Here is a 24,312-nt window from a genome sequence, read left to right on the forward strand (position 1 = left end):
TCACACATCCATGAAGCCAGCCATGACTGGAAGAGACACAACCCACCCTTAGGAGCTCCCGGGTTTTATTTCGGGGAAGGGCAAGATTTGGTGCATAGTTCACAGTGGGAGCCAAGGACGGGCAGAAGGATTCTTCCTTCTGCATGGTCCATCAGTTAGACCTCTCAGATCCCAAAACCATTCTGTACGCCTCAGCTCCCTGGGTGCCCAACCGGCTCCTTGAGATGGGCCAGGCAGGGGTTAGGGCTCCATTTTACAGATGAAGACCCCAAAGCTCTTGGAAAGCCTGACTGTCTAGCTGGCTTCATCATGGCAGACAGACAGAACATGGAGCTAAGACGGGCATGGAGGGCTTGACGAGGAGACAGGCCAGCTTCAGTACTCCCATCAGACGGGCATGGAGGGCTCCATCAGCTGCTGGAGCTCATGGCCCGGCCTGCATAAGTCCAGCCCTGCCAGCCCACAGCATGGAGCCTGACAGGTCAAGATGGAGCAGCCAAGGGAAACAGAGGTTTCCTACCTCACAGCCACTCACCCCAGAGGGAATTCCAGGGCAAGCCCCGGCACACTTCTCCCTGGCTCAGGGATGGCCACTGCCAAAATGCCCAAGGCCTCACCCTGCCCCCTCCATTGGCCCAGGTTGTGCTCCCCAGGCCTCCCACACTGTACCCCACAGAGGGGTAGGAGAGACGGGGAGAAATGGAAGGGCAAACTCAGGAAATGAAGACCTAATGCCCACACAAAGAACTGAAGCCAACAGTCCATGGCAGCTTTACTCATCATAGCCTCAAACTGGAAGCAACCCAAATAACCATCAACAAGGGACGGACAACAGGCTGTGGTTTGTCCATACAACAGAATGCTCCCCAGCCATAAAAAGGAGCAGACTACTCATATATGCAACAACATGGATGAAGCTTAAACCCTTGTGCTGAGTAAAAGAAGCTCGTATTGTGCAGTTCCACCTCCATGAAGTTCTAGAAAAGGCAAAACAGATCAGTGATTGCCTGGGGCTAGGGTTGGGGAGGGTTGCCAGCAAAAGAGCAGGTTGGGGACATTCTAGGGTGACAGATGATGGGGGGGTTGCATGCATTTGTCAAAACTCATCAAACTGTGTGCCTAAAATGGTATGTCAATTATACCTCAATACAGTTTGATTTAGAAGAAAAGAAAGGTAGGAGCCAGAGGAGGTGGGTGGGCATGTGGCTACCATGTGGGTGTAGAGGTTTCAGCAGCATCAGGAGGCAAGGAGACTAGCCTCCCAAGGGGTACTCAGAGTTTGAGGGGCAGGGACCTAGGTCAGCCCCAAGGAGTCCCACATTCCAGGGGCAGGAAGAGGATGGGGACCAAGAGGAAATGTCCCAAAAGGATGGAGGAGAACCAGGGGGTTGTGATACCTCGGATGCTAGGGAGAAAGAGCTCATCATTGGGGTGGGGTGGTTAGAAGAGGCCAGAGGAGCAGTGCAAGGTCTGGGCAAGGGGAGAAACCAACCCTGAGGACCCCTGCTGTGGCTTCCCTATGGATGCTGCCCCCACAACCTCCCTTTGACAATCTCTGTTAGGCTGGCCCAGATTCTAGCCAGGATCTAAGGGGCTGAGTGGCATTGAGGGAGCCCTGGGACACTGACAGACCCAGGGTAGGGGACTGGACTGAACTCGGCAAGCAGAGGTGTCATCCCTGCAACCTTGGGACACTGAATGGCTAAGGAGACCTCTTGGAGTCTGTGCCAACCCCCTTGAGGGCCTGGGCTGGCCTCCAGGATGGACACAGGCCCCCTCCACACTCCACAGAACTGCTAAATTTAGCCAGGCAGAGGAGGTTGTCCTGGGGCTGAGGGCTTGGCAGCACTGCCTTGTCTCCCTACAAGGTCTGGCCCAACGCCGGAGCTGGCCACTCGGCCTTTGGGCTTATAAGGCAGGTCTGGCAGCTCTCAAGTGCTGGAGTCTTGGGGTGGGCTCTGGGCCAGTCCCTCAGGCTTTGGGGAGCCTCCTCTCCAGCCGCTAGACGTGGGAGCTACTTGGGCAAGGCACTCAATTTCTAGAGCCTCAGTTTCCCTATCTGTAAAATGGGGGTTCCAGTACCTACCTCATGGGGCTGTTTAAAAAAAAATCTGTTGTAACGTAACAATAAAAAAATTAAAAAAAAAAAAATTTCCTGAATGTGAAAGCACTGTGTCCCCTGTAAACTCTGACCCCTGCCCTGCCCATCTCTGCCCCCCACTCCACAATGCCTAGAGCAATCACAGGTGTCTGTTCCTGGGGATGCTGTAGTTGGGGCAAGGCGGGAAAGCATAGACCTAGATGGAAAGATGCATTTTATTTATTTATTTATTTATTTATTTATTTATTTATTTATTTATTTGGAAAGATGCATTTGAGAGCCAGTGAAAGAGGCATTAGTCCTATCAACTGTCTGTCTTACTCTGGCAAAATTATTAGCAAAAAAGATTTGTAATTGGGAAGATAAATGTAATTGCTTTTATTTCTTTTTATTTTGGGCATGCTTTGGATATGACAACCCCAAATGAGATAGTCCCCCATGACAGTCTGTTTTCTAAGTGTCAGGGTCAGAACTGAGGCTGTAACAGGAGCACAGGCGTGTGCTCCTGGCAAGGGTGTCTGAGTAGCTAAGGAGACCCATCGGAGCCTTGTGCCGAACCCCTTGAGGACCTGGGCTGGCCTTCAGGATGGGCATAGGCCCCCTCTGCACTCCACTGGCTGCTAAATTTAGCCAGGCAAAGGACGCCATCTGTCCATTAGTCCCTCTGTCTGTCAGCAAGGCTGGCTCCTTGGAGATGGGGAGAGGGAGTGAGGAGGAGGTAGTGGAGGTCATGGTGATGGTAGGAAAAGGGCAGGTGCAGCTTAGAGACTGCCTGACTTCTTTCCCTCTCCTTCCTCCTCTCTCCCCACTTCACCTGGTGCCTGCTACCCTCCTGAATGTCCAGGGATCATGGGTGGAGTGGGGCACAAAGATGGCTCCTGTAGAGTGTCAGCATCCACCCCCACTCTCGATTGCAAGCAATTCATGTCCTGGGACCTGCTATTCCAAGAACCATGGGATCACCTGGGAAGGGAATAGGCCCTTTGGTCTGGGATCAGGACCAGGCCAAGGAGACATGATACCCACAGGTCTGGCTCCCAGCATCTCTGGATTTTTTTTCCTTAGAAAAGCCCAGGACATGGTTCTGACCTGCCCCTCTGGAAGGTGGTGTTGGACAGACAGTTGAGCCTGAGATTGGTGAGAATGATCTGTTTGAGAGGGGGGAACTGGCCTAGGGTGCTGGAAGGGGCCATGGGCCTGCCCTCTGTGGGGGCCCTTGCTGCCCAGAAAGCACCTCTACTCGGACAGGCAGCTGGGATTTCCAGCCCTGGAAGCCTGGCTCCCTGCCTAGAGCAATTGCCCAGCTAAAGGCCTGCCAGGAAGAAGACTCCTATCAGCCTTCAGAGTGAGGCACCTTGGACTGCAGGGGAGTTCCCCACACCCCGGGGGGAAACCCAGCCTCCATCTCCCATCTCCAGAGGAAGCCCCAAGGACACCTGGCCTGGGTTGAGGGCCAGCCAGGGAGGCCTTCCTGCTTCAAGCTGAGGCCTCCAGTATAGCCCAGGGTGAGCTTGGGCAATTCATTTCTCCTCTCTGAGTTCATTTCTTCATCTGCAAAACAAGGCATTGGGTCAGGGGAGGCCTCCAGCTCTAGGGCCCCAAAAGCAAACATGAGACCTCTGCCCCATCCCCATTCCCCTGGGGCCCTTGCATTCAGGCCCTGGGTTGTGGTTGAAGACAGGGGCTGCAGAGGGTCTGTACCTTAAGATCAATAGTGGCCTCAGGTTTTTGTCCTCAGTGTTGTTGGGACCCATCCCCCTGGGGCCTCTACCTATGAGGGAAATCCCATTATCATCCCCATTTCACAGATGAGGATGCACGCTCAGGCTGGTGAGGCAAATTACCCCAGCCCTCACAGGCAGCTAGTAGCAGAGCCAAGGATATCAATTGAGGCTGTCTGATGTCGGGCTTTCCCAGCTTTGTCTCAGGAGCCCTGGGGCAGTGTGCAACAGATGGGGCCCTTGAATCTTCCGGGCACTTGCCTCCCTCTGCTTGTTTTTGGGAGGTGGAGGTGTGGCTGGGACAGGACAAACGATGGGAGAGGAGAGGTGAACTATAGAGATGCCAGCCTGGTGCTAAGGTTGACTGGGCACAGGCCAGGCTTGGACTCCGAGGGACAGGTGGATGGAAGCTGGTCTATAAGGACAGAAGTGGGGGTCCTGCTGCAGGCTCTGAAAGTATCAGATAGCTGACACTTCCAGAAATGGCCCTGCTTCCTCTTCTGCTCTCCTGGCCACAACCCCCGCAGGGACTGAGCTTCACACCTGGGGGCACAGGTAGAGTGGGGAGGATGTTTGGATATGGGAATGGGTCCCTGGTTTGGGGAAGGCTTCAGCCTGAGGCCACTCCACCCAAGCCCTGGCCCTGTTCTGTTCCGCTAGGTTCATGGGGGAGCTGAAATCTTTATCTTTGCCTTATGACGGGTGGCCTGTGGTTTCCTGCCAACAGCTCCTGTTTCCGGAGGCTCAGCAGGGCCCAGGCGGAGCCAGAAGGAGCCGTGGGGCTGGGCCTGGGTGGCCCCACCAGCCCCGCCCCCATCTATCTTTGGGAATTTATTTGTCCATAGGCGCGGCTGGCCCACAGTCCATTGCCTGCCAGGGGCCAAGAGCTGCTCTGACTACCCAAGGACTCTATTTTTCAACCCAAGTGCCTTCAACTGACCCCTGACTCCTGACCTCTGGCCCCAGCTGCCCTGCCCTGCCCTGCCCTTCCTAAGGGGCCGGGAAGCCCCTAGAAGCTTCACTGTAGACGTGGGCATTGACACCTGGCTCCCCTCAAGAGCAAAGTCTGTGCAAGGGGCTCGGTTCTCAGGCCCCAGCCTGGCCCACCATGGCACAGCGGCTCCAGGATGAACTGGCTGCTTTCTTCTTTGAGTATGACACTCCCCGAATGGTGCTCGTGCGCAACAAGAAGGTGGGCGTCGTCTTCCGCCTGATCCAGCTTGTGGTTCTTGTCTACGTCATTGGGTGAGTCTGGGCCCCCTACCTGCCAACCTCTTGCACCAGCTTCCAACCTGGGCCTTTCCTCCAGGCTTTGGGATGCCCCCATGACCCCAAGGAGCCCCCTTTCTCTCCATCGGTTGTCACCCTCCCTAACAAACTGTAGTGCTATTCAGAAGGAATGGAAGCCTGCTAATTCACTGTCAAGATGGGGACATTGAGGTAGAGGGGAAGTCCTGCCCTGGGTCATAAGGTGAACAAGAGGAAAAGACGTTGGGTTCTAAGGAACTGACTCACTGTTAACGGTCTCTTAAGTGGTGAGTGGTGCTGGATGGAGGCCAGGGCCCCAGCAAACCACAACCAAAGTCCTTCTACTTCCGACCTCCTAGCCAAGCCAGGCCACTACTAAGAGACAGAGGCCACGCCCCATTTTACAAGCCAAAGAGGGACAGGCCCTGTTCCCACCTGCCCTGCCTAAATTAGAGGCATCCTGAGATATTTGAAAGCCCCAGAGCAAAGAAATTTTCAAATTCAGAGCACCTGGCACCTTAATGATGGCATGTCAGGTGGCATGGAGGTCAGTTCAGGTCCCAGGGATGACTGCTCCTTTCTAGGCATCTTGAGACCTGTCCCACTGTCCCAGGAGTGCAGAGGCAGAAGTAAGGTGGTACTCCCCTGAAGTCTTGCCGTCCTGGGAGCCAAGACGGGCCTGGCGGTGGCTTACACATATGCTTGTGTGAGCACACATGTGCGTATGTGGTGTGTGTGCACATGGGTGTCGTACCTAGAGCTCTGTGTGGATGCACGTGTTCTCCTGTGTCTGGGCATGTGCCTACTGGGGGTGGCTGTGGGCTGTGTCCCCGTGGCTGGGGATCCACACGTGCATGTCGTGTGACTGAGGTGGCTGGCCACCTGATGTGTGTGCCCCAGGGGGGTGGGGGGTAATCATATCCACTCAGAGTGATACTGCAGAGGGCTCTTGGAGGCCCCAGGGCCAATGAAGGAGTTTCAGCTCTTGCTGAGGGGGCTTGGGGATGCCCGGCAGAATCCCTTTGCTGTGTGATTGTGAGGGCCCTGCCCCTCTGGTCTCCATGTCCCCGTTTTTGCTGAGGGACCAAACGAGGACTGCTGACTAGAGCCCAGGGTGGGCTGACTAGGAGACCAAACAGTGACCATATCGCTCTGGTCCCTCCAGGGCCTCTGATATCCAAAACAGCCTTCCCTCTACTCCATCTGGGGGGAGGTGGAGTCAAAGGTGGAGGTCGGGTCGAGTCAACGTGGAGTCAGGTGGAGTCGAAGCCAGGACCTAGCCCTGTGACACCTTTCAGCCTCTGCCTCCCTCCTGTTCACGGACCAATCTGACATCTGCAAATGTCATTTGAGCTTGTGAGGAAAACTGACTAGTGGAACTTCCAGGTCACACAGCAAGTCCCAGCTAGAGCTGAGGTCTCTTGACCCCCAGGCCTCAGCAGTGCCTTCTCCTTTCCCACCTCACAAGGGCTCTGAGAAAGTTGTGATGGGGCCCTGATGCTGTGATGCCAGGCACAAGATGGACCTAAAAGCTCACCATTAGCTGCCCTCCTGACCTTCCAGGGAAAAGAGAGATTGGCTGCCCAGGCCTAGGCCATCCTTCACCAGAAGAGGCTGGGAGAATGTCGTCCTCACTGTGGCCCCTACTGCTCCTTATTTCTGCTTTCAGGTCAGCAGTGGGAGCAGCACCAGGGCCCTCTTGTGTGTTGGTCACAGGCTGTCAGAGGGGAAGCGACACTCCTCCCACCCCACTCCCGGCTGTACCATACGCTGCAAGCCAACATCCCGTCCTGAGCACATAGCTGCGGTGACAGAGACTTGTCTACCTCCCTCCTTGCTTTCCGCCCTCCCAAGGACAGCCTGCTCAGTTTCCAAATGCACGTGGCCTCCTGGGTGTTGGTGAGGCTCAGAGACACTGGGTGATTTAGTTGGCATCTCCCAACCCCGAAAGAGGACGAACCAGATTTGAACCCAGCTGCATGGCTCCAAAGCTGGCCTTGATATGCTGGGGAGGGAACATCCCGAGGGGGGGGCACTGCCGTGCCCAAGTCATACAGCAGCGAGGGGAAGGCGGTGTCCCCCACAACCCCCGCCGCAAGCCCAGACCTCCTATTCCGACCGCAACTTCTGCTGCCTCCAGCACCCGCGTCTGGCCACGCCCACTGCTTTGCCGACCGCTCACCTGCAGGCGGCAACCGGCCTGGCTTTGCTCTTACTCTCTCAGGTTTTAGTGTCCCAACTGTTCTACGGAGCAAGGGTGGGGGATCCCTCTAGAGATGTCGTGCGCAGGCTCCTTTCGGAGGAGGGACGCCTTTCTTTTTTTTTTTTTTAATTTTTTTATTCTTAGGTTAATCCCCATACATTACATCATTAGTTTTAGATGAAGTGTTCCATGATTCATTGTTTGTGCACAACACCCACTGCTCCATGCAGAACGTGCCCTCCTCAATACCCATCACCAGGCTAACGCATCCTCCCACCCCCCTCCCCTCTAGAACCCTCAGTTTGTTGTTCAGAGTCCATCGTCTCTCATGGTTCGTCCGCCCCTCCGATTTCCCCCGCTTCATTCTTCCCCTCCTGCTACCTTCTTCTTCGTCTTTTTTTTTTTTTTCTTAACATAGATTGCGTTATTTGTTTCAGAGGTACAGATCTGAGATTGAACAGTCTTGCACAACTCACAGCGCTTGCCAGAGCACATACCCTCCCCAGTGTCTATCACCCAGTCACCCCATCCCTCCCACACCACCCCCCACTCCAGCAACCCTCAGCTTGTTTCCTGAGGGACGCCTTTCTTGAATTAGCCCTCTTCCCAAGGCCCCTGTCTGTCTGAATGTCTGCTCCTGTGGGTGCTGCAGGGCACAAAGGGGACCATGGGAGAAGAGCCAGACTCCCACATTCCAGAGACAGAGGCACAACCAAATGGGGGATGGGCAGACACAAAGACAGAACCAGACAGAGGGACGTTGGAGCGCAGCCACTCAGATGAAGAGAGCGGTCCTGAGGCTGAGAGATGGTGAATTACTAAGACAGAGGCAGAGAGGCTGAGATGTTGAAAACCCAAACAGACTCTGAGGAGGCAAACTGAGGTTGTGTTCTCTATCAGCCACACTCTTCTGAGAAGTCCATGGCAAATGGATTGAGCAAGTGGGTCTGAGGCCCTGGTGGGCTGAGCTAAGATCTCACTCTTTTTGTCTTAAATTAAAATGGTTAATTTGCAGTTAGAACTGTCTCCTGGGAGGTGATGAGCTCTCTGTAACTCAGTACACAGGCAGTGGGCTGTCATCCATGACCTAGCAGGCCCAAACAAGGAGTGTACTGGGATACGTCCCTGCCTGGAGGCTCTGGTTTGGAGAGGACAGAGGTTTGGCTGTGGTACACAAGAGGGTCCCAGTGAGATCTGTGAATGCTGCTTGGTAAGTGGAGCCTGGGAAGGCTTCCTGGAAGAGATGAAAGAGTGGTGGAACCAGCCTTGAGCAAAAAAGCCTAGGGGCTATAAGCCAGGCAAGCCTGCTCTTGGCTTTCCCTTTGCGTGTCCCCCACCCCCCCCCACGCCATCTACCTCACACAGAGCTCTTGAGAAGTTCACTTGCTTCTGAGATTTTCAAATGGATCCTGGAACATACCAATCAGGCATAAGGATAGACAAATTTTTGCTGGGGAAAATGCATCCAGGGACATTTCTACAGCATCTTCTCTGTGCCTTTTGCTGTGCTGGGAGCCATAGGACAGAGGTGGGGTACAGGGTGAGCAAAGGAAAAGTAAGGAGTGGAGGATGAGTTAACCAGGACTCCTTTGATTCCTAGAGAAGAGTGGGGCTATTGAGTGGTTTATGTAACTGGAAAAAAAAAAAAAAATCAATGCAGGCTTCATGGAAGCTGGATCCCCCACGAGGAGGGTACGGGAAGAACAAGTTCTACAGGGAGATGGGGAGTTCAGGTTGGTCCCATTTGGGTTCTCCAAAGAAGCTAGCCAGGATTTTCTCCTCTTCCCAGCTCTGCTATCCTCTGGGCTTCATTCTTAGGCAGACTCTCTCTGTCCTCATAGTGGCAAAACGGCCACCAGCAGCTCCAGCCTGACATCTCACCAGCTTAGCCATCACTAGGGCATAAGACTGTCTCCTTTTCCAGAGTTCCAGCAAAAGTCCCAGATCCAACTCTTACTGGCAGGGGTCATGTCAAGTGCCTACCGCAAAACCAACTGTTGTGGCCAAGAAAATGAAAAACCATGGTTGGTAGAGTCTCGTTGTGTGCCTACCTGGTCCAAGCACTCCTGCTGGAAAGCAGAGTATGATCAAAGGCCCTGGGGCAGGAAAGAAACAGCAAAAGAGTCACTAAGGTTAGGCTGTGGAGCATGAAAGGACCCAGGGGAAAGGAAGTGGAGGGGTGAGCACAGCCACCGATTCAGGCCTCTGAATGCCAGGCTGGGCAACATGGGCTTTCTCCTATAGGTCGTGGGGAGCCATAGAAGGATGTCTAGCAGGGGAAGGCCCAGGGCAGGCAGGGGATGGGGTGGGGGTGGAGGCCAGAGGCAGGGCACTGTGAAGAGGCAGCAGTGATAAGAACAGAGGAGGAGGCCATGCCAAGGCAGAAGCAGTGAGCATGGAAGACAGGAGTAGTCATCCTGGTGGGCCCCACACCAGGGAGATGTGTGTGGAGGGGGTGCCCACTGCTTGGTTTTTGGTCATCACTGCGGCAGGCCATGGGCCCAGCACAGCCCAAGTTTTTGACTTCTCAAGAGCAGTGAGAAATTGGAATTTTTAAGCAAAGGAACCTCTGGATATTTAGAGGTTGGTGACTCATTAAAAAAATTTTTAAACACAAATCGTCAGCCTAACTGATCTGCAGACAACATGTAGCTTAACCTCTAAACACTCAGCGCGGGCCCCAGCTCTAAACTCAGTCCCTCCCGGGCTTGGAGTCTGGTCTTGCCCTCCCTGAGGCTGCTGTGCTCTATAGCATCCACCTGGCCTGCTCTGCTCCTGCCCGTGGTTGTACCTTGTGCCCCCACCAGCCACAACACGTCGTGCCATCCCCATGCCGGGGTTCCCCTGGTGTCTGTCCCGGCTCCTCTCACATCTCAGCCTCCCCCAGCAAAATCCCTTTGGGTCCTTAGAGGAATGCCAGGAGGACAGAGGGACCCAAAGGACGTGCGCATAATGGAGAATGAGGGTATGAAGATGATGCCCAGGCTTTGAGGAGGATGGGGTAGGTATGGTGCCACCCTCTAAGATGAGGGCACAAAGGGGCAAGTTCTGTGGGGGACATGAGGCATTCAGTTGGTCCCACTGAATTTTTGTTTTGAGATATTAGTCAAATGCCGTAACATTCACCCTTTGAGAACGTACAATTCAGTGGTTTTTCGTATAATCACAAAGTTGTGCCACCATCACCACTATCTAGTCTACAACACGTTCACTACTCCAGGACGAAACTCTGTACTCCTTAGCAATAACCCCCCATTCTTTCTCTCTACAGCCTACTTTGCCTACTCTGGACATTTCATAGAAATAAAATCATATGCGGCCTTTTGTGCCTGGCTTCTTTCACTTAGCATAATATTCGAAAGGTTCATCTGTGTTGGTTATAACATGTATCAGCCGTTCATTCCTTTTTATGGCTGAATACTATTTCACTGTATGGATATGTCACATTTGATTTACCCATTCATGGTTGATAGTCATTTGGGTTGTTTCCACTTTTGCTTCTTATGTATAATGTTGCTGTGAACACTCGTGTACAAGTTTTTGTGAGGGCATATTTTCAGTTCTGTTGGGTATATAACTAGGAGTGGAATTGCTGAGTCAAGTGGTAAGTCCGTATTTAACCTTTTGAGGAATTGCCAGGTTGTTTTGCAAGGGTTTGGGTTGAGTTTGAGGTACCTGTGTGATGTCTGGGACAAGGGACCAGGGGAAGGAGAAGGAATGGGTGTCACAAAGTGCTGGGTCATATAGACATGTATGTAAGATTCTTGAGTGCAGAATTTTGGTTGGCTTTGTTCACTCCTGTATTTTTAGTGCCTAGAACACTGCTTGGCACGTAATAAGGGCTCAATCAATAAATGTTTGTTGAATCGCTAAATGAATGTGTGGAATTAGATCTCCAGGGAGAGTACAGAAGTGGAGATAAAAATCTGGGGACATGATGTATCTGTGACAGCTTACATGAGGTTCTGCCTGGGCTGGGGATAGAAGCCAGGGCGATGGGGGCAGTTGGACATATAAAGAGGAATTACTGACACAAGACAGTGAAAATCAGAGGATTATTTATTATGCGCCTACTGCATGCTAATTTCCTTAATGAGAACGCATGGGGAATCCCCTAGTCACCTAGACCTGCTTTCTTCCTGGGGCCCAGCCCACAGTTCAGTACGGGGGGGTGGGGGGGGCGGGGACTTGCTCCTATTTGTTGAATGAACAGCAGTGTTTTTGAGGTAAGTGCCATCACATCTGTTTTACTGAGAAAGCCAGCACTCAGAGGTGAGGCTGAAGTCACACAGCTGGTGGGTGGCTGTGCTGATACCTGAATCCTGGCTTCTGTTACCCTTTGGGGGCCACACTCTTGGCCACTCCACTATGTGGAGGGGTTCAGAACATGGAGCAGCTCCCCATCACCCCCAAAAGCTCCTCTGAGCTTGGGCATGGAGTCAGGATCCTCCCTGGAGGAAGGAGGCTGAGGAGGGCACGGGTAGGTGATACTCCCAGTCCCCCTGATAAAGGCTGGGAGTGCAAGGACTGGAGCTTTTGACATGTCCCGCCTAGTGCCATCTGGGACCTGCAGGGGGCAGCAGTGACCATGCTTAGGCTTGGGAGGGGGCTCCTCCTGGGCCAGGCTGAGGGGGGGGCCTGGGGAAGATGAAGTGGGGACCATGGGAGGGGAGAGGAAGACCTGGGTGGGCTGACTTCCTGGGGCCTGGGGTAGGGAGACCGCCCCCAGAGAGCTAGCACTGACTCTGGGACAGATGCGCGGAGAATTGCGGCGAGTCCTGAGCTCTGGGACACAGGAGAGGGACTTCGAGCTCTGCTTGGCCAGTCAGACAGAGCCACAGGTGAGCTCACAGATTTCCCCCAGAGATACACAGCTACACACTCTGATGGGTACCACAAGTGGACACACACACTCAAACACAGAGTTACACTGACTCTCCATGCAGTCTTTCCTGAAGGAAATGGACTATACCCAGGACTCTCAGTTGTAAGCAACAGAAACGAAACCCAAACTGGCTTAAATAAAGAAAGGGGGGAAAAAAGGAGGGGCGGGGGAAGAAAGGGAATTTATTAGCTCATGTAACAGAAAAGTCCAGAAGTAGATTTTTTTTTTTTTAAAGATTTTATTTATTTATTTGAGAGAGAGAGAATGAGAGACAGAGAACACATGAGAGGGGATAGGGTCAGAGGACGAAGCAGACTCCCTGCCAAGCAGGGAGCCCGATGCGGGACTCGATCCAGGGACTCCAGGATCATGACCTGAGCCGAAGGCAGTCGCTCAACCAACTGAGCCACCCAGGCGCCCCCAGAAGTAGATTTTTTTACATGCTTCAGGCATGGCTAGATCCAGGTGCTCAACCATTGTCAGGAGGCTGCCCTCTTCCATCTCCTTACCTAACTTTCCTCTAAATTGGCTTCATTCTCAGACTTACTCTCTGTGAGGTCGCAAGATGACTAACCATAGTTTTGGTTTTATAGCTACCTTCCTTAGCTATCTAACAGAAGGGATGTCTCTTTCCCGGTAATGCCCAGAAAAATCCTAGCCTCCTTGCTGAAACTCCCCAGGTTGTGTGTCCATCTTTAGACCTATCACTGTTGCTAGGGCAATGGAACATTGATTGGCAAGCCTTGGTCATGTGCCCCACCCTCCCTACACCCAAGGCTTGGAAGGGGGTCAATTTCACTGACCCTCCCAGACAGAAAGTGGAGAACTCAAAGGAACAGGGGTTCTTCATGCTAGGAAGGAAAGGCCAGGATTTCCCAAGAAAGCTGAGAGGCCTCCAGCCTGAGTCACTCCACAAGGGCCTCAACTGGGGCCACACAATACAAGCCCTTCAGAGGGCCACTGCCCCCTCTGTTTCCCTTCCAGTCCCCTTGCCAGGAGCTCCCAGCATGGCGGAGATAATCATAGCTAATATCTATGTAGTGCTTACTGCATGCCAGTCCCCCTTCTAAGTGATGAACATGCAGTAAGTCACAGCGAGTACAATTAGTGCTATTATTGTTATTCTCATTTTACAGATGAGGAAACTGAAGCAGAGAGGACTGAATAGCTTAGTGTAGCTGGGATTCCAATCCATCCTCTTGGGCACCAAAGGCCAGGTTCTCAGCCATCATGTTCTGCTAGTTCTCAGTGGAAGAACCTCAGGAAGGAAGGAGCGCTCTGAGCATGAAGATTATGGTCCAAGAAGCTTGGCCTCTAGGCCCCAGCAAATCCTGCTCTTGGAAAAGGATCTGAAAGAGTCCTTCAGTGGATCTCCTCTCTGGGAATTAGTATTTTCCTAGTAAAAAGAAGGGTGGGACTTCAGGTACAGGCCAGCTCCGGGAAGCTGGTGAGGCTCCCCTGCCCCCGCCCAAGATGTAGCATTAGGAGCATGATGCATCTGGAGAGGGGAAGGGAAAGTATTTGACATGTCTGGCTGGTGCCAGAAAGGGCAGCAGCCGACATAGCCTCATGCCATCTTTGAATGGCCTGGCCCAGTTCTGACTCCTTTAACCCCCAAAACACCCCACAGGTGGGTGTTTGTCTACGAGAAGGGCTATCAGACCTCAAGTGGCCTCATCAGCAGCGTGTCTGTGAAACTCAAGGGTCTGGCCGTGACGCAGCTCCCAGACCTGGGCCCGCAGGTCTGGGATGTAGCTGACTACGTCTTCCCAGCCCAGGTGAGCTGACTCAGGGGTACACCTTCTACCCAGAGGGCCTGGCTCAGAGTGGGGTCTGGGCTCTGTCCAATCTCCCTATTGGACTGGTCCAGCTCCTATCTCCCCCTGGGCTTCAGCTTCCCTAACTGTGAATGAGGGGCAAAAGCAGGTTGTAATATCATCCCATTCTGACATCGTGGGGTATGGAGGCTGCTGGGTGTCACGTGGATTCTGGGGGCTCGTTGGGGCAGTGCTTGTGTTCTCGGGGCTGTTCTCCCAACTCAGAACCCTGCCCTGCCCTCCCCTACTCCTCATCTCCAGGGGGACAACTCCTTCGTGATCATGACCAATTTCATTGTGACCCCCTACCAGGCTCAAGGCTACTGTGCAGAGGTGAGGACTGCTACCCATCCCCTCTCCCCACTTCCTGGATCCACAAGGGAAAAGAAATGGAAGAGGAAGTCCCCTTGGGCATTGAAGATAGGCTTCCTCAAGGGGAAACAATGGGGGAATCTTACGCACAGATTCACACAAAGTAACAGTCTGCTCTTGGCCGTGCTGAGGTTTCCCTCCCAGCTGTGTGTCAAGCAAGATGCTGAGCTTCGGTGCTCACCCAACCCCCAAGCCCTAACGTCTCTGCTCCCTGCCTGGTGACCCTGGCAAGAGCACAGCTGGGCATGAGCCCAGAGGGGTCCTGGGAGGGGACTGGGGGAAGGAAGCCGTAAGCAAAGGTCACCCCAAAGCTGTCTAAGACTGCCTCACGACTTCCCTAGGGCCCTGGGGGTGGGAGGGGCTCTCCTTAGGACACTACCCAAGGGGCGTGGAATCAGCTGCTCTCCCTTCCCCCAGCACCCAGAAGGGGGTACATGCACAGATGACCGTGGCTGCACTCCAGGGAAGGCAGAAAGGAAGGCTCAAGGTAAGGTCGGCCTCCTCCCATCCCCCCCGCACAGCCCTAGTTCAGCTCCAGGCTTCTTCCACCAGGAAGTCCTTCCTGCCATCCTAGCCTTGGCCTGCCCTGTCCCAGACCCAGCCACATTTCTGTCCTCAGGCTTCTGCTCTTGGGTGTCCCATCACTGGGGGCTCTTGGGGATGTGGGGCCTCTTCTCTATCCCCAGCTTGGAGTGGGCACCCACGGGCTCCTCCCTTGCTCCAGGCATCCGCACAGGCAAGTGTGTGGCCTTCAACGACACTGTGCAGACATGTGAGATCTTTGGCTGGTGTCCTGTGGAGGTGGATGACAATGTCCCACGGTAACGCTTTATCCATCCAGGGAGCCGGGAGCAGGTTCCCCAGCCCAGACAAAGGGGCATCTGGATCCATGTTCTGGAAAGGATCTGTCCTCCCTTCTTCCAACCCCACCCTTACGCCATCTGTATGGCCCAAGCCAATGATCCCCTGGCCCCTGGTTAAGGGGCCCAAGAGTCCATCATCACAGCACACCCATCCCACCCCCCCACCCCCCGCATACCAGGGCCACAGGAAGATCCCATAGGTTCTCACACCCCCACACCCATGACAAACGCTGCTGGGCACATGGGGGACACCTGAGGAGGGGACGGTAAGTGAGTACAGTCTCCTCCAGTCCTGCCCTTCTCCAAGAGGCCGAGAACTTCACTCTCTTCATCAAGAACAGTATCAGCTTTCCACGCTTCAAGGTCAACAGGTTTGTGGGAAAAGGGGGCAGAAATGCAGGACCCCCCCCCCCCCCGAAGTCTGCTCTAGCTGGTCTCAACTGTCTCTGTCACCTTCCATTCCTGCTGATTTCACTTTGGAGGCAGAAGCCTGAGCTGGGCTCCTGGGGTGGGCTGCCTTTAGTCTCCAAGGGCTGTGGAAGGGGGGTTTATGGAGCTTCTGAGGGATCCCCATAGCTTTGGGGTGTGGTGGGCACCCTCCCAGCTGGCCTTCTGCTGCCACCTGTGCCCTCCACCCCCATGTAGGCGCAACCTGGTGGAAGAGGTGGATGCGGCCTACATGAGGACCTGCCTCTATCACAAGATCTTGCACCCGCTGTGCCCTGTGTTCAAGCTGGGCTATGTGGTCCAAGAGTCAGGACAGAATTTTAGCACCCTGGCTGAGAAGGTATGGTGCCAGGCAAATGAGGAGGGCTGGGTCCTGGAACCAGCAGGTCAAAGAAGGCTTTTCAATCCCAGATAACGCCCCCCTCAAGCCTCTCTGGTATGGGCTGAGTATATATATGGATTTATTCCCTAATGCTGAGGGCTCCTGAAGCTCAGGCCTGAGTCCTCAGCAGGGCCTGGTATGGACCTGACACAGAGCAGGTGCCCAGAATGAATGGACATGGGCAGACATTTTCACCTGGATGTTTGCTGAGGTCACACTGTTTTTTAAATATTGGATAAAAGCAGCTTGAATTCCATGCCCTATGGCCCCGAGAAGTCCTGTGCCCTGCTCAGGAATCCTGAGAATTCCAGAATCTGGGATTTGTCCAGTCACCTGGGGTTCTAAGAGAAGCAGTACCTTGTAAGGAGCACAAACCTGTCTGACTGGGTTCGAATCCTGGCTCTGCCCCAATGAGCAATGCGACCTCACACTAGTCTCTTACTTTCAGTGTGTCTGAGCTTTTGCGCCTACATAGTGGGGACAATAATAGTACCAAGCTCGTGGGGTTGTCCTAAGGATCAAGTGAGTTCATGCACGGGATGGCACTTCATTACTGCCTGGCACGCGGTGACCCTGTGTCCATGTTCCCACATGATCATTCTCAGCCTTCTCCTACACTTGCCTGTTTAGGGATGGAAATCAGCTTCTTCTCTGTGATATCACACATACACACAAAACGTGCTCACAACACATTTATCTAGAACAGGGATCAGCAAGTTTTAAAGTTTTTCTTTAAAGGGCCAGAGATTAAGTATTTTCATCTTTGCAGGCCATATGGACTCTGTTCCAACCATTCAAGTCAGCTGCTATAGGGAAAAGCAGCCGCGGAAAATACGAAAACAAGTTCGGCCCTCGGGCCTCAGTTTGCCAAACCCTGGAGGGGGTTTGCCCTGTAGCAACACACACAACCAGAAAGCTGAATGTTAGACTTCCCTGTTCCTAAAACCTCCCTGCCACCTGCACTAGGAACTTTCACCCTCACCATGATTCACAGACACTTGCATACCTACTTCCTGCCTAGTTGCCCAGCTCCACACACGCTCTGACCACTTCCCAACTCTCCTGTTGCTCAGCCTACCCCCACCTGTCCCTGGTCCTCACCTTGATCAGAGGAGCTTCACTTTCTCAAGTTTTCTCTTCCTAGCCCAGGTCTTTACAGACTCATTCTTTAATGCAACACTATTTCCTTGCCTTCCACACTGTGACTTTCACTAGGAACTCAGGAGTCAGTGATAAATGAGACAGACAGCCCCACCCTCACGGAGTTTATAGTCTTAGAGGAGATGGGTTAGTAATCCCACAAAATAAATAGATGATTTCAAAGTGACAAATGTTCCAGGAGAAAACAGGGACGAACAGGCACACGTTTTTAGCCTGGAGGTGGTCATTAGGGAAGGCCTTTCAGGGAAAGTGACCAAAGGATAAGAAAGAGCCAGCCTTGTGGAACTGGGGGGAGCTGTATGTGCAAAGGCCCTGAGGTAGAAAGAACTTGGTGTAGTCTAGAAACCATCAGAAAGTTGGAGTGTGATGGGTGGGGGGTGGGGCCAGAGAGGGTGACAGGACCCCATCCTGTAGCAGCTTCTCAGTGTCTCTTCTCCAACAAAAAAATGCTCCCCCCTTCAAGAGATTGCTGGCACCAGGGTAAGACAGGAGTTTCTTTTTTTTTTTTTAATTTTTTTGTTGTTATGTTAATCCCCATACATTACATCATTAGTTTTAGATGTGGTGTTCCATGATTCATTGTTTGTGCACAACACCCAGTGCTCCATGCAGAATGTGCCCTCCTCAATACCCATCACCAGGCTACCCATCCTCCCACCCCCCTCCCCTCCAGAACCCTCAGTTTGTTTTTCAGAGTCCATCGTCTCTCATGGTTCGTCTCCCCCTCCGATTTCCCCCCCTTCATTCTTCCCCTAAGACAGGAGTTTCTTGATCCTGAAGCCCTGGGTTTTAAACACCTGTGTCCCCGCAGGGCGGGGTGGTTGGCATCACCGTCGACTGGAACTGTGACCTGGACTGGCATGTGCGGCACTGCAAACCCATCTACGAGTTCCATGGACTGTATGAGGAGAAAAACCTGTCTCCAGGCTTCAATTTCAGGTGCCTGCCAGGACCCCCACCAGTGCACCCTTCCTTGGGCTCCCGGAACCCCTTGAGGGGTTTTCTACTCCCAGAGCCTCTTAGGCCAAGTAAGTGTCCCCAGGAAGAAAGCAGAAGGAAGGCGGGCAGCTCCCATTCTCCTGGGTCTGGCCAAGCAGGGAGCCCGCAGGGAACAAGACCTTGGCAGCCTGAGCCCCCACCCTTTGAGGCCCACCTGGCCAGGACTGGCGGGGGAAATCACTGACATCAGGAGTTAGGGTGAGGATTGAAGATAGCATTCCTGGAAGGGGGCCTGGGGTGTTGGGGGCATGGGACCGTCCTCATGGACCTCTGAGGGCTCCTGCTGAACTCCAAGAACACTGAACCCAAAACTGTTCTCCATCACCCTTTTCTGCAACCTCACCCTTTCCCCAAGGTTTGCCAGGCACTTCGTGGAAAACGGGACCAACCACCGCCACCTCTTTAAGGTGTTTGGGATTCGCTTTGACATTCTCGTGGATGGCAAGGTGAGTGTCCAGTATGAAGGACAGCCAGACACATTCTTAGTTCCTGTGAGTGCTCGTTGGGTGTCCATGGCTATAGACCACAGGAAGTTGACTAGGCTTCATTCTGCAGTTTTATTGCTAATAACAGATGGGCCTCGGTACCCAGTGAGGGCAGGTCTTTCCAGCCGGTACCTCGCCTCCTCCACTACCTCCCTGTGTCCAGGGAAGCAGAGCCAAGGTCAAAACCCAGGGCTTCTAACCAGCAGCTGGGTCCCCGTGTAGAGCCAGAGCTGTAGGGAGCAGGCTGTGGGGCCAGCTAATGGTGGGGGTAGAGGGTAGAAAGGGGGAGCTCCTTGCCCCGGGTCTAGCCTTGGGGTTTCTGAGGAAGGCCTTTTCCACCTGGCTCCTTCTGACTGTTAATCCTTCTCTTCCTGGGCCCTGCCACCAGGCTGGGAAGTTTGACATCATTCCCACAATGACGACCATTGGCTCTGGGATTGGCATCTTTGGGGTGGTAAGTGCTAGGGTCATGGGGTCACTGTACTAAGGTCAGTCCCTCCCCTTCCACATCTCAGTGGCGGCCATAGTCTCTTACCTCATCCTTACTGAGCCCACCCCACCACCCCAGACCCACGTATGTCTAAAGAAACAGGCCCAGGGTTGGGGCAGGACAGAGGTGGGATGGGGTGGTCTTGATCTCCTGAGGGACCTGCAATGCCTCATCCCCCACTTCCAGAACCTGAAGTCTAGGTAGAGCAGGTTTGAGCCAGGCCCCCCAGCCAGAAAGGACTGATGTGGGATATGGACGGTTCTGTCCCTGCCCCCAGATCCCCATGCTCTCTCTGACCCTTCCCTGCCCTCAGGCCACGGTTCTCTGTGACCTGTTGCTCCTCCATATCCTGCCCAAAAGGCACTACTATAAGCAGAAGAAGTTCAAGTACGCGGAGCACATGGGGCCAGGGGCGGTAAGAGAACTCCCTGCATGGGCCTTTCGGAGGCCTTAGGCCTGCACGTCTGTGTTGGGGGGCCAGCTGCTTCCCTGCAGCTGACTTTTTATCCCCTGCCCTGCTTACACAGGGTGAGCGTGACCCTGCAGCCACCAGCTCCACCCTGAGCCTGCGGGAGAACATGAAGGCATCCTGACCCTCAGCCCCTGCCTCTTGACTGGACACAGCATGAGGCTTCAGGCAGGGGCCCTGCTGGGGGCCCAGGACAGAACGGTCTCCGCAGGAGCTCTCTACGCTCTTAGCCAGGAAGACACTAGGCCTCGGCAGCCCAGAGGGGACACTGGGAGAGACCTGAGCAAGTCTGGGCTCTGGCCCCAACTCCACAACCCCAAAGGGAGCTTCGCACCAGCCTCAGCCACTCCTGGTCTAGAGGGGCTGGGGCTGGGCAGGGATCCTCTCACACCCCTCCATCAGAGCTGTGTGCTTCTCTCTGGGCCCTCATGCACCGCATTGCCTCGTGTCTCCAGATCCATGCTTTCCCATATGGCAGACACTAGCCACGATGACCATTTAAATTTATATTAATTTAAACCGAATAAAATAAAAAAATCAGTTTCTAAAACTAGCCACATTACAACTGCTAAATAGAGACATGTGCCTAATGGCTGCCATATTGGACCACATAGACTAGTGCAGCAAGTTCTATTGGACAGCTCTGCTTGAGCCCTGTTTCTTACTGGCCCCAGATTTTCCTAGGGAGCTTATCAACAGTGCAGGCACCCGGGTCTACCTCAGATCTCCTGAACCAGAATCTCTAGGGCTGGCCACAGATATGCAAGGATGGCAAACTCCCCAGGCCATTTCAAAGACTGAAGTTTAGGAACCGTTCCCGATTGGGTATCAGATTTAGTCTGGGCCTGCCTGACCTGGCAGCTGCAGGTTTTGCGTAGGTGTGTGGTATACCTGCAAGTCACATGGTCTCACGTACACACCCCCATGTCCACACTCATCTGCATGCGTACCCCCCTCCCATCCACACTCTGGTTTTGAACAGCTTGGGCCCTGCAAACACAACTATCTGAACGTACCTACACCCTCAAGTACAGACACATGGTCCATGCCACAACACTTCCATGGAGACGTGCTTCTCCCTAAGTGCGTCAGGCCAGGACAGTCCCTTCAAGCCATGAATCCTCACTCAGCTACCTTGGGTTGGGTTGGAGCCCTGGCCAAATCCTGGGCTCCCTGCTTGTGGCCCAGCCTCAGCACCTAAGGCCTGCCCAATTCTGTCTGAACACAAGGTCTGGGAGAAGGGAGGGGTGGAGTACAATAAAAGGAAGGAGGACAGACTTCTGCCTTCTGTACTTTTCCCCACTTTTCCCTCTCTGAAACTAGGTGTCCCCATCTGTGGAATGCGGGGCTGAGCTGAGAGATCTTTGAGATCCTCTGGATCTCTTGGTAGACAGTGGTGAGTCGCCACTTAGGCCCTGAGCCCAGCAGGGTCAGTGCTGGAGATCAGCTCACCTCTGTCCATGGGCCACTGTACCCAAACATTGGAGCTCTTTCTGGTCCTCCATGTACCCCTCCCACAGCTTTGAGAGGCCTGGAACTCAGACAGCAGACACTCTCCGGAGCGGCCTCAGGAAAGCAGGAATAAGAACGGGGCTGGCTGCTCCAGGAGAGAGACCTGAGGGAATCTCAACGAGGGGAGGAAGGTCTTGAATGGACATAGTGTGGAAGGATTTTCCAGGGGCCCTGCAGTGGGCAAGACCTGCAGTCTGGACCTATGGCGAGGCAGGGTCTCTGGGAACCCCCCATCACCACACTCTATCTAGACCAGTGCTGTCCAATAGCAATGATGGAAACATTCTCTATCTGTGCTTCCCAAAATAGTATTCACTAACCACATGTGGCCACTAAATACTTAAAATGTGGCTAGTGTAACCAAGGAACTGAATTTTTAATTTTATTTACTTTTAATTAATTTAAATCACCACACATGGCTAGTGGCAGTAAGAAACAATATCGGACAGCACAGGCCAGCCCCCTCTCTGTCCTTCAGGCCCTTGACTTTCTGCCCTCTTCTCCAGCTAAGACCCATCCTTCGGATTTTACAGGACAGAAACTCCCTCTTCTTCCCTCCTTTTGTTCTCCAGTCCTGCCTGCTTTTGCACCTCCTGCCCCCTTCCCTCCTGAATGATCCGAGGATTCCTCCTTTATATCCAACCCTTCTATCCAGCCCAGAGGCCTCCCGGCAGAGGCTACCTTACCTCTCCAGTACCTGCATCTGCTCCTCCCTTCTGCCTCCTCCCGGCCCTCGTTCCTCTGCAGCTCTGCCTGCTCTACCTTCACTGCCAACGTTCCAGAAAGACCTACACGTCTACACTTCCCTCTGCATCCCACCCTCTGCAACTGGCCTCCAGCCCCCACCCCCACTTCTCCTAAATGCCCTTGTCAAGGTTACCAACAGTCCTTGCTGCCAAATCCAAGCAGACCCTTCAGCCCAGAGCCTGCTTGGCCTGTCAGTCTCTGACACTGTTGACCAAGCCCTCTTTTGTGGAAAGATTTCCTTCCAACAGCTCCCAGGACCCACCCTCTCCTGATTTTCCAGCCAGACCAGTATACAGGGAAAAGACAGGTTTCAACCGCAGCTCTGCCAAGGGTCACTGTATGTCCTCAGGCAAGTTGCTGAACCCTCCAAGCCTCTCTGTGAGTCAGGGACAATAATAGCCTCTCCTCAGGTTGGGGTAAGATAAGATCTGTAAAGTGCCTAGCACAGAGCCTGACATACCAGTAGCGCTCTGTCTCTCCATCCAGCCTCCCTTTCAATGGTGGAGTCAGCTAGTGTCCCTGGGTACCTCTTCTGTCTACGAGGATGCAACCCTTGGTTCTTAGCTGGGTATGTGGCTGCCTAGCATAGAAACTGCATTTCCTGCCTCCTCTTGCGGCTGGGGCTGGTCATGTGACTAAGTTTTAGCTAATGGGATATATGTGGAAGTACCATGTGACACCTTTTGGGAACTTCCCTTAAAAGAGAGCTGGTGCAGATTCTTTGCCCTCTTCTTCATCCTTGTCTTCATCCACTGCCTGGAATGCATATGTGAAGGCTAGAGCTTCAGCCACCACCCTGAACCATGAGGACAAGCGTCATAGTTTGCTGGAGCAGTAAGTGGAAAGAGCCACATCTGGAAGGTCTTTGTGGAGCAGAGCTGACCTACTGGCCTTGGTCTGTCTTCTCTGAGGCTCTTATGTGGGATTTCTGGTACCTGAGTCAAAATTGATCCTACTTGGTGCAGAAATCTTTCCTCCTTAAAAACTTGAGTGTTCTGTCCTTGACCTCTGCTTTATTTGCTCTGAGTTATCTCACCCTTTCCCATGGCTATACTTACAATTATGGGTCTTTTCTGACAACTTCCAAAACTGTCTTTCTGGCCCAGCCCTCCTTCCTGAACTCTAGTCCCACATATCCAACCTGGGTGCCACATCTGATTATTCATTAGACAAACATCTTTTTTTTTTTTTAAGATTTTTATTTATTTATTTGAGAGAGAGAGAATGAGAGACAGAGAGCACGAGAGGGAAGAGGGCAGAGGGAGAAGCAGACCCCCTGCTGAGCAGGGAGCCCAAAGCAGGACTCGATCCTGGGACTCCAGGATCATGACCTGAGCCGAAGGCAGTCGCTTAACCAACTGAGCCACCCAGGCGCCCCTAGACAAACATCTTTTGAGCACCCACATGCTCATGATGTGTCAGACTGTATGTTGGGTGAATTAGACACAGACCCTGTCCAGAGGGGGAACAGGCAAGTAAACGGATCCTAAGTACAAGGAAATCCCTAGGAGGGGCTGCTAACCCATGCTGAGCAGTGAGGAGGTCATAGGGAAGGACTCCTGGCAGAAAGGACATTGAACCAAGCCCTGAAAGGGGTGAGACAGGTAGGTGGTTGGGACTGAGATCATGGAGGGCTTGTTTGGACCTATTCTCAGGATACTGATGAGCCACAGAAGATTCCTAAGCAGGAGCTAATTAGTTAGACTTAGGTTTCTGAGAGATAGCTCTGGAGGCCAAGTGGAGAAAGGCCAGTAGGAGGAGTGAGACTGGATGGGGATGGGGCTGCTGCAGCAATCCAGGTATACAAAGATGGTGGCCTGAGCTAAAAGAGAGGTAGAGAGCTGGAGAGAAATGAATGGATTCCAGTGATATTTAAGAGCCAGCCTGAGCGGGGCTCGTTGGGGCTAGGGTGACTCCTAGTTTTCTGGCTCCAGACTGAGACAGGGACACAAGAGGCCAGGTTTGGGGGAGTGATATGGAGCTCTGTTTTGGGCAAGTGGTGGGGTGAGGTGCCAGAGGATTCACAAATGAACTTAGCATAACTGAACCAAGAGCTGGTGAGCAATCCAGAGGAGAGGTATGGGGATGGGCAGAGTCCCCAGGAATTGCCACCGTAAAGGTCAGGACGTCCTGACCTCTGTCCCAGCTAGGCCATTCCTGCCGCCTGTTTCATAGAGCTCTTCCCCAAACATGAATCCGACTATCACCCCAGCACTCTGTGATAAATCCCTTCGTGTTTCCCCAACCCGCCCGCCCCCCCCCCCCCCCCCCCCCGGCAGAAGGGCAGAAGTCTAAACTCCCGAGTCTACCATTCACGGCCTTTCTCCCTGGCACTGAGCCCCTGCCTCATCCTAGTCGCGGATCTCACTTTGCCCCCCTCCTAGTAGGCACCGCGCATCTCCAGCACCGC

General features: G+C 53.4%; 1 protein-coding gene across 3 annotated transcripts; it reads left to right on the plus strand.

Moving 5' to 3' along the window:
* Positions 1–4,669: 4,669 nt before the first annotated feature.
* P2RX1 (purinergic receptor P2X 1) lies at positions 4,670–24,106 on the plus strand. Of its 3 annotated transcripts, none has more exons than XM_064583425.1 (12): positions 4,670–5,067; positions 13,789–13,936; positions 14,237–14,308; positions 14,765–14,834; positions 15,072–15,168; positions 15,501–15,581; positions 15,856–15,997; positions 18,012–18,139; positions 18,555–18,645; positions 19,073–19,138; positions 19,488–19,589; positions 19,702–24,106. In XM_064583425.1, the coding sequence occupies exons 1-12, from the start codon at positions 4,931–4,933 to the stop codon at positions 19,765–19,767; spliced, it is 1,200 nt and encodes a 399-aa protein (XP_064439495.1). In that variant the 5' UTR covers positions 4,670–4,930; the 3' UTR covers positions 19,768–24,106. The 3 variants fall into 3 exon arrangements, with proteins under 3 accessions (XP_064439495.1, XP_064439497.1, XP_064439496.1); XM_064583427.1 differs by having other exon boundaries at positions 19,535–19,589; XM_064583426.1 differs by lacking the exon at positions 19,488–19,589.
* The last annotated feature ends 206 nt before the right edge of the window (positions 24,107–24,312 follow it).

Source organism: Mirounga angustirostris, unplaced genomic scaffold, assembly GCF_029215605.1.
Source record: "Mirounga angustirostris isolate CCGP_5_RB_7025 unplaced genomic scaffold, mMirAng1.0.hap1 SCAF_17, whole genome shotgun sequence".
Taxonomy (NCBI): domain Eukaryota; kingdom Metazoa; phylum Chordata; class Mammalia; order Carnivora; family Phocidae; genus Mirounga; species Mirounga angustirostris.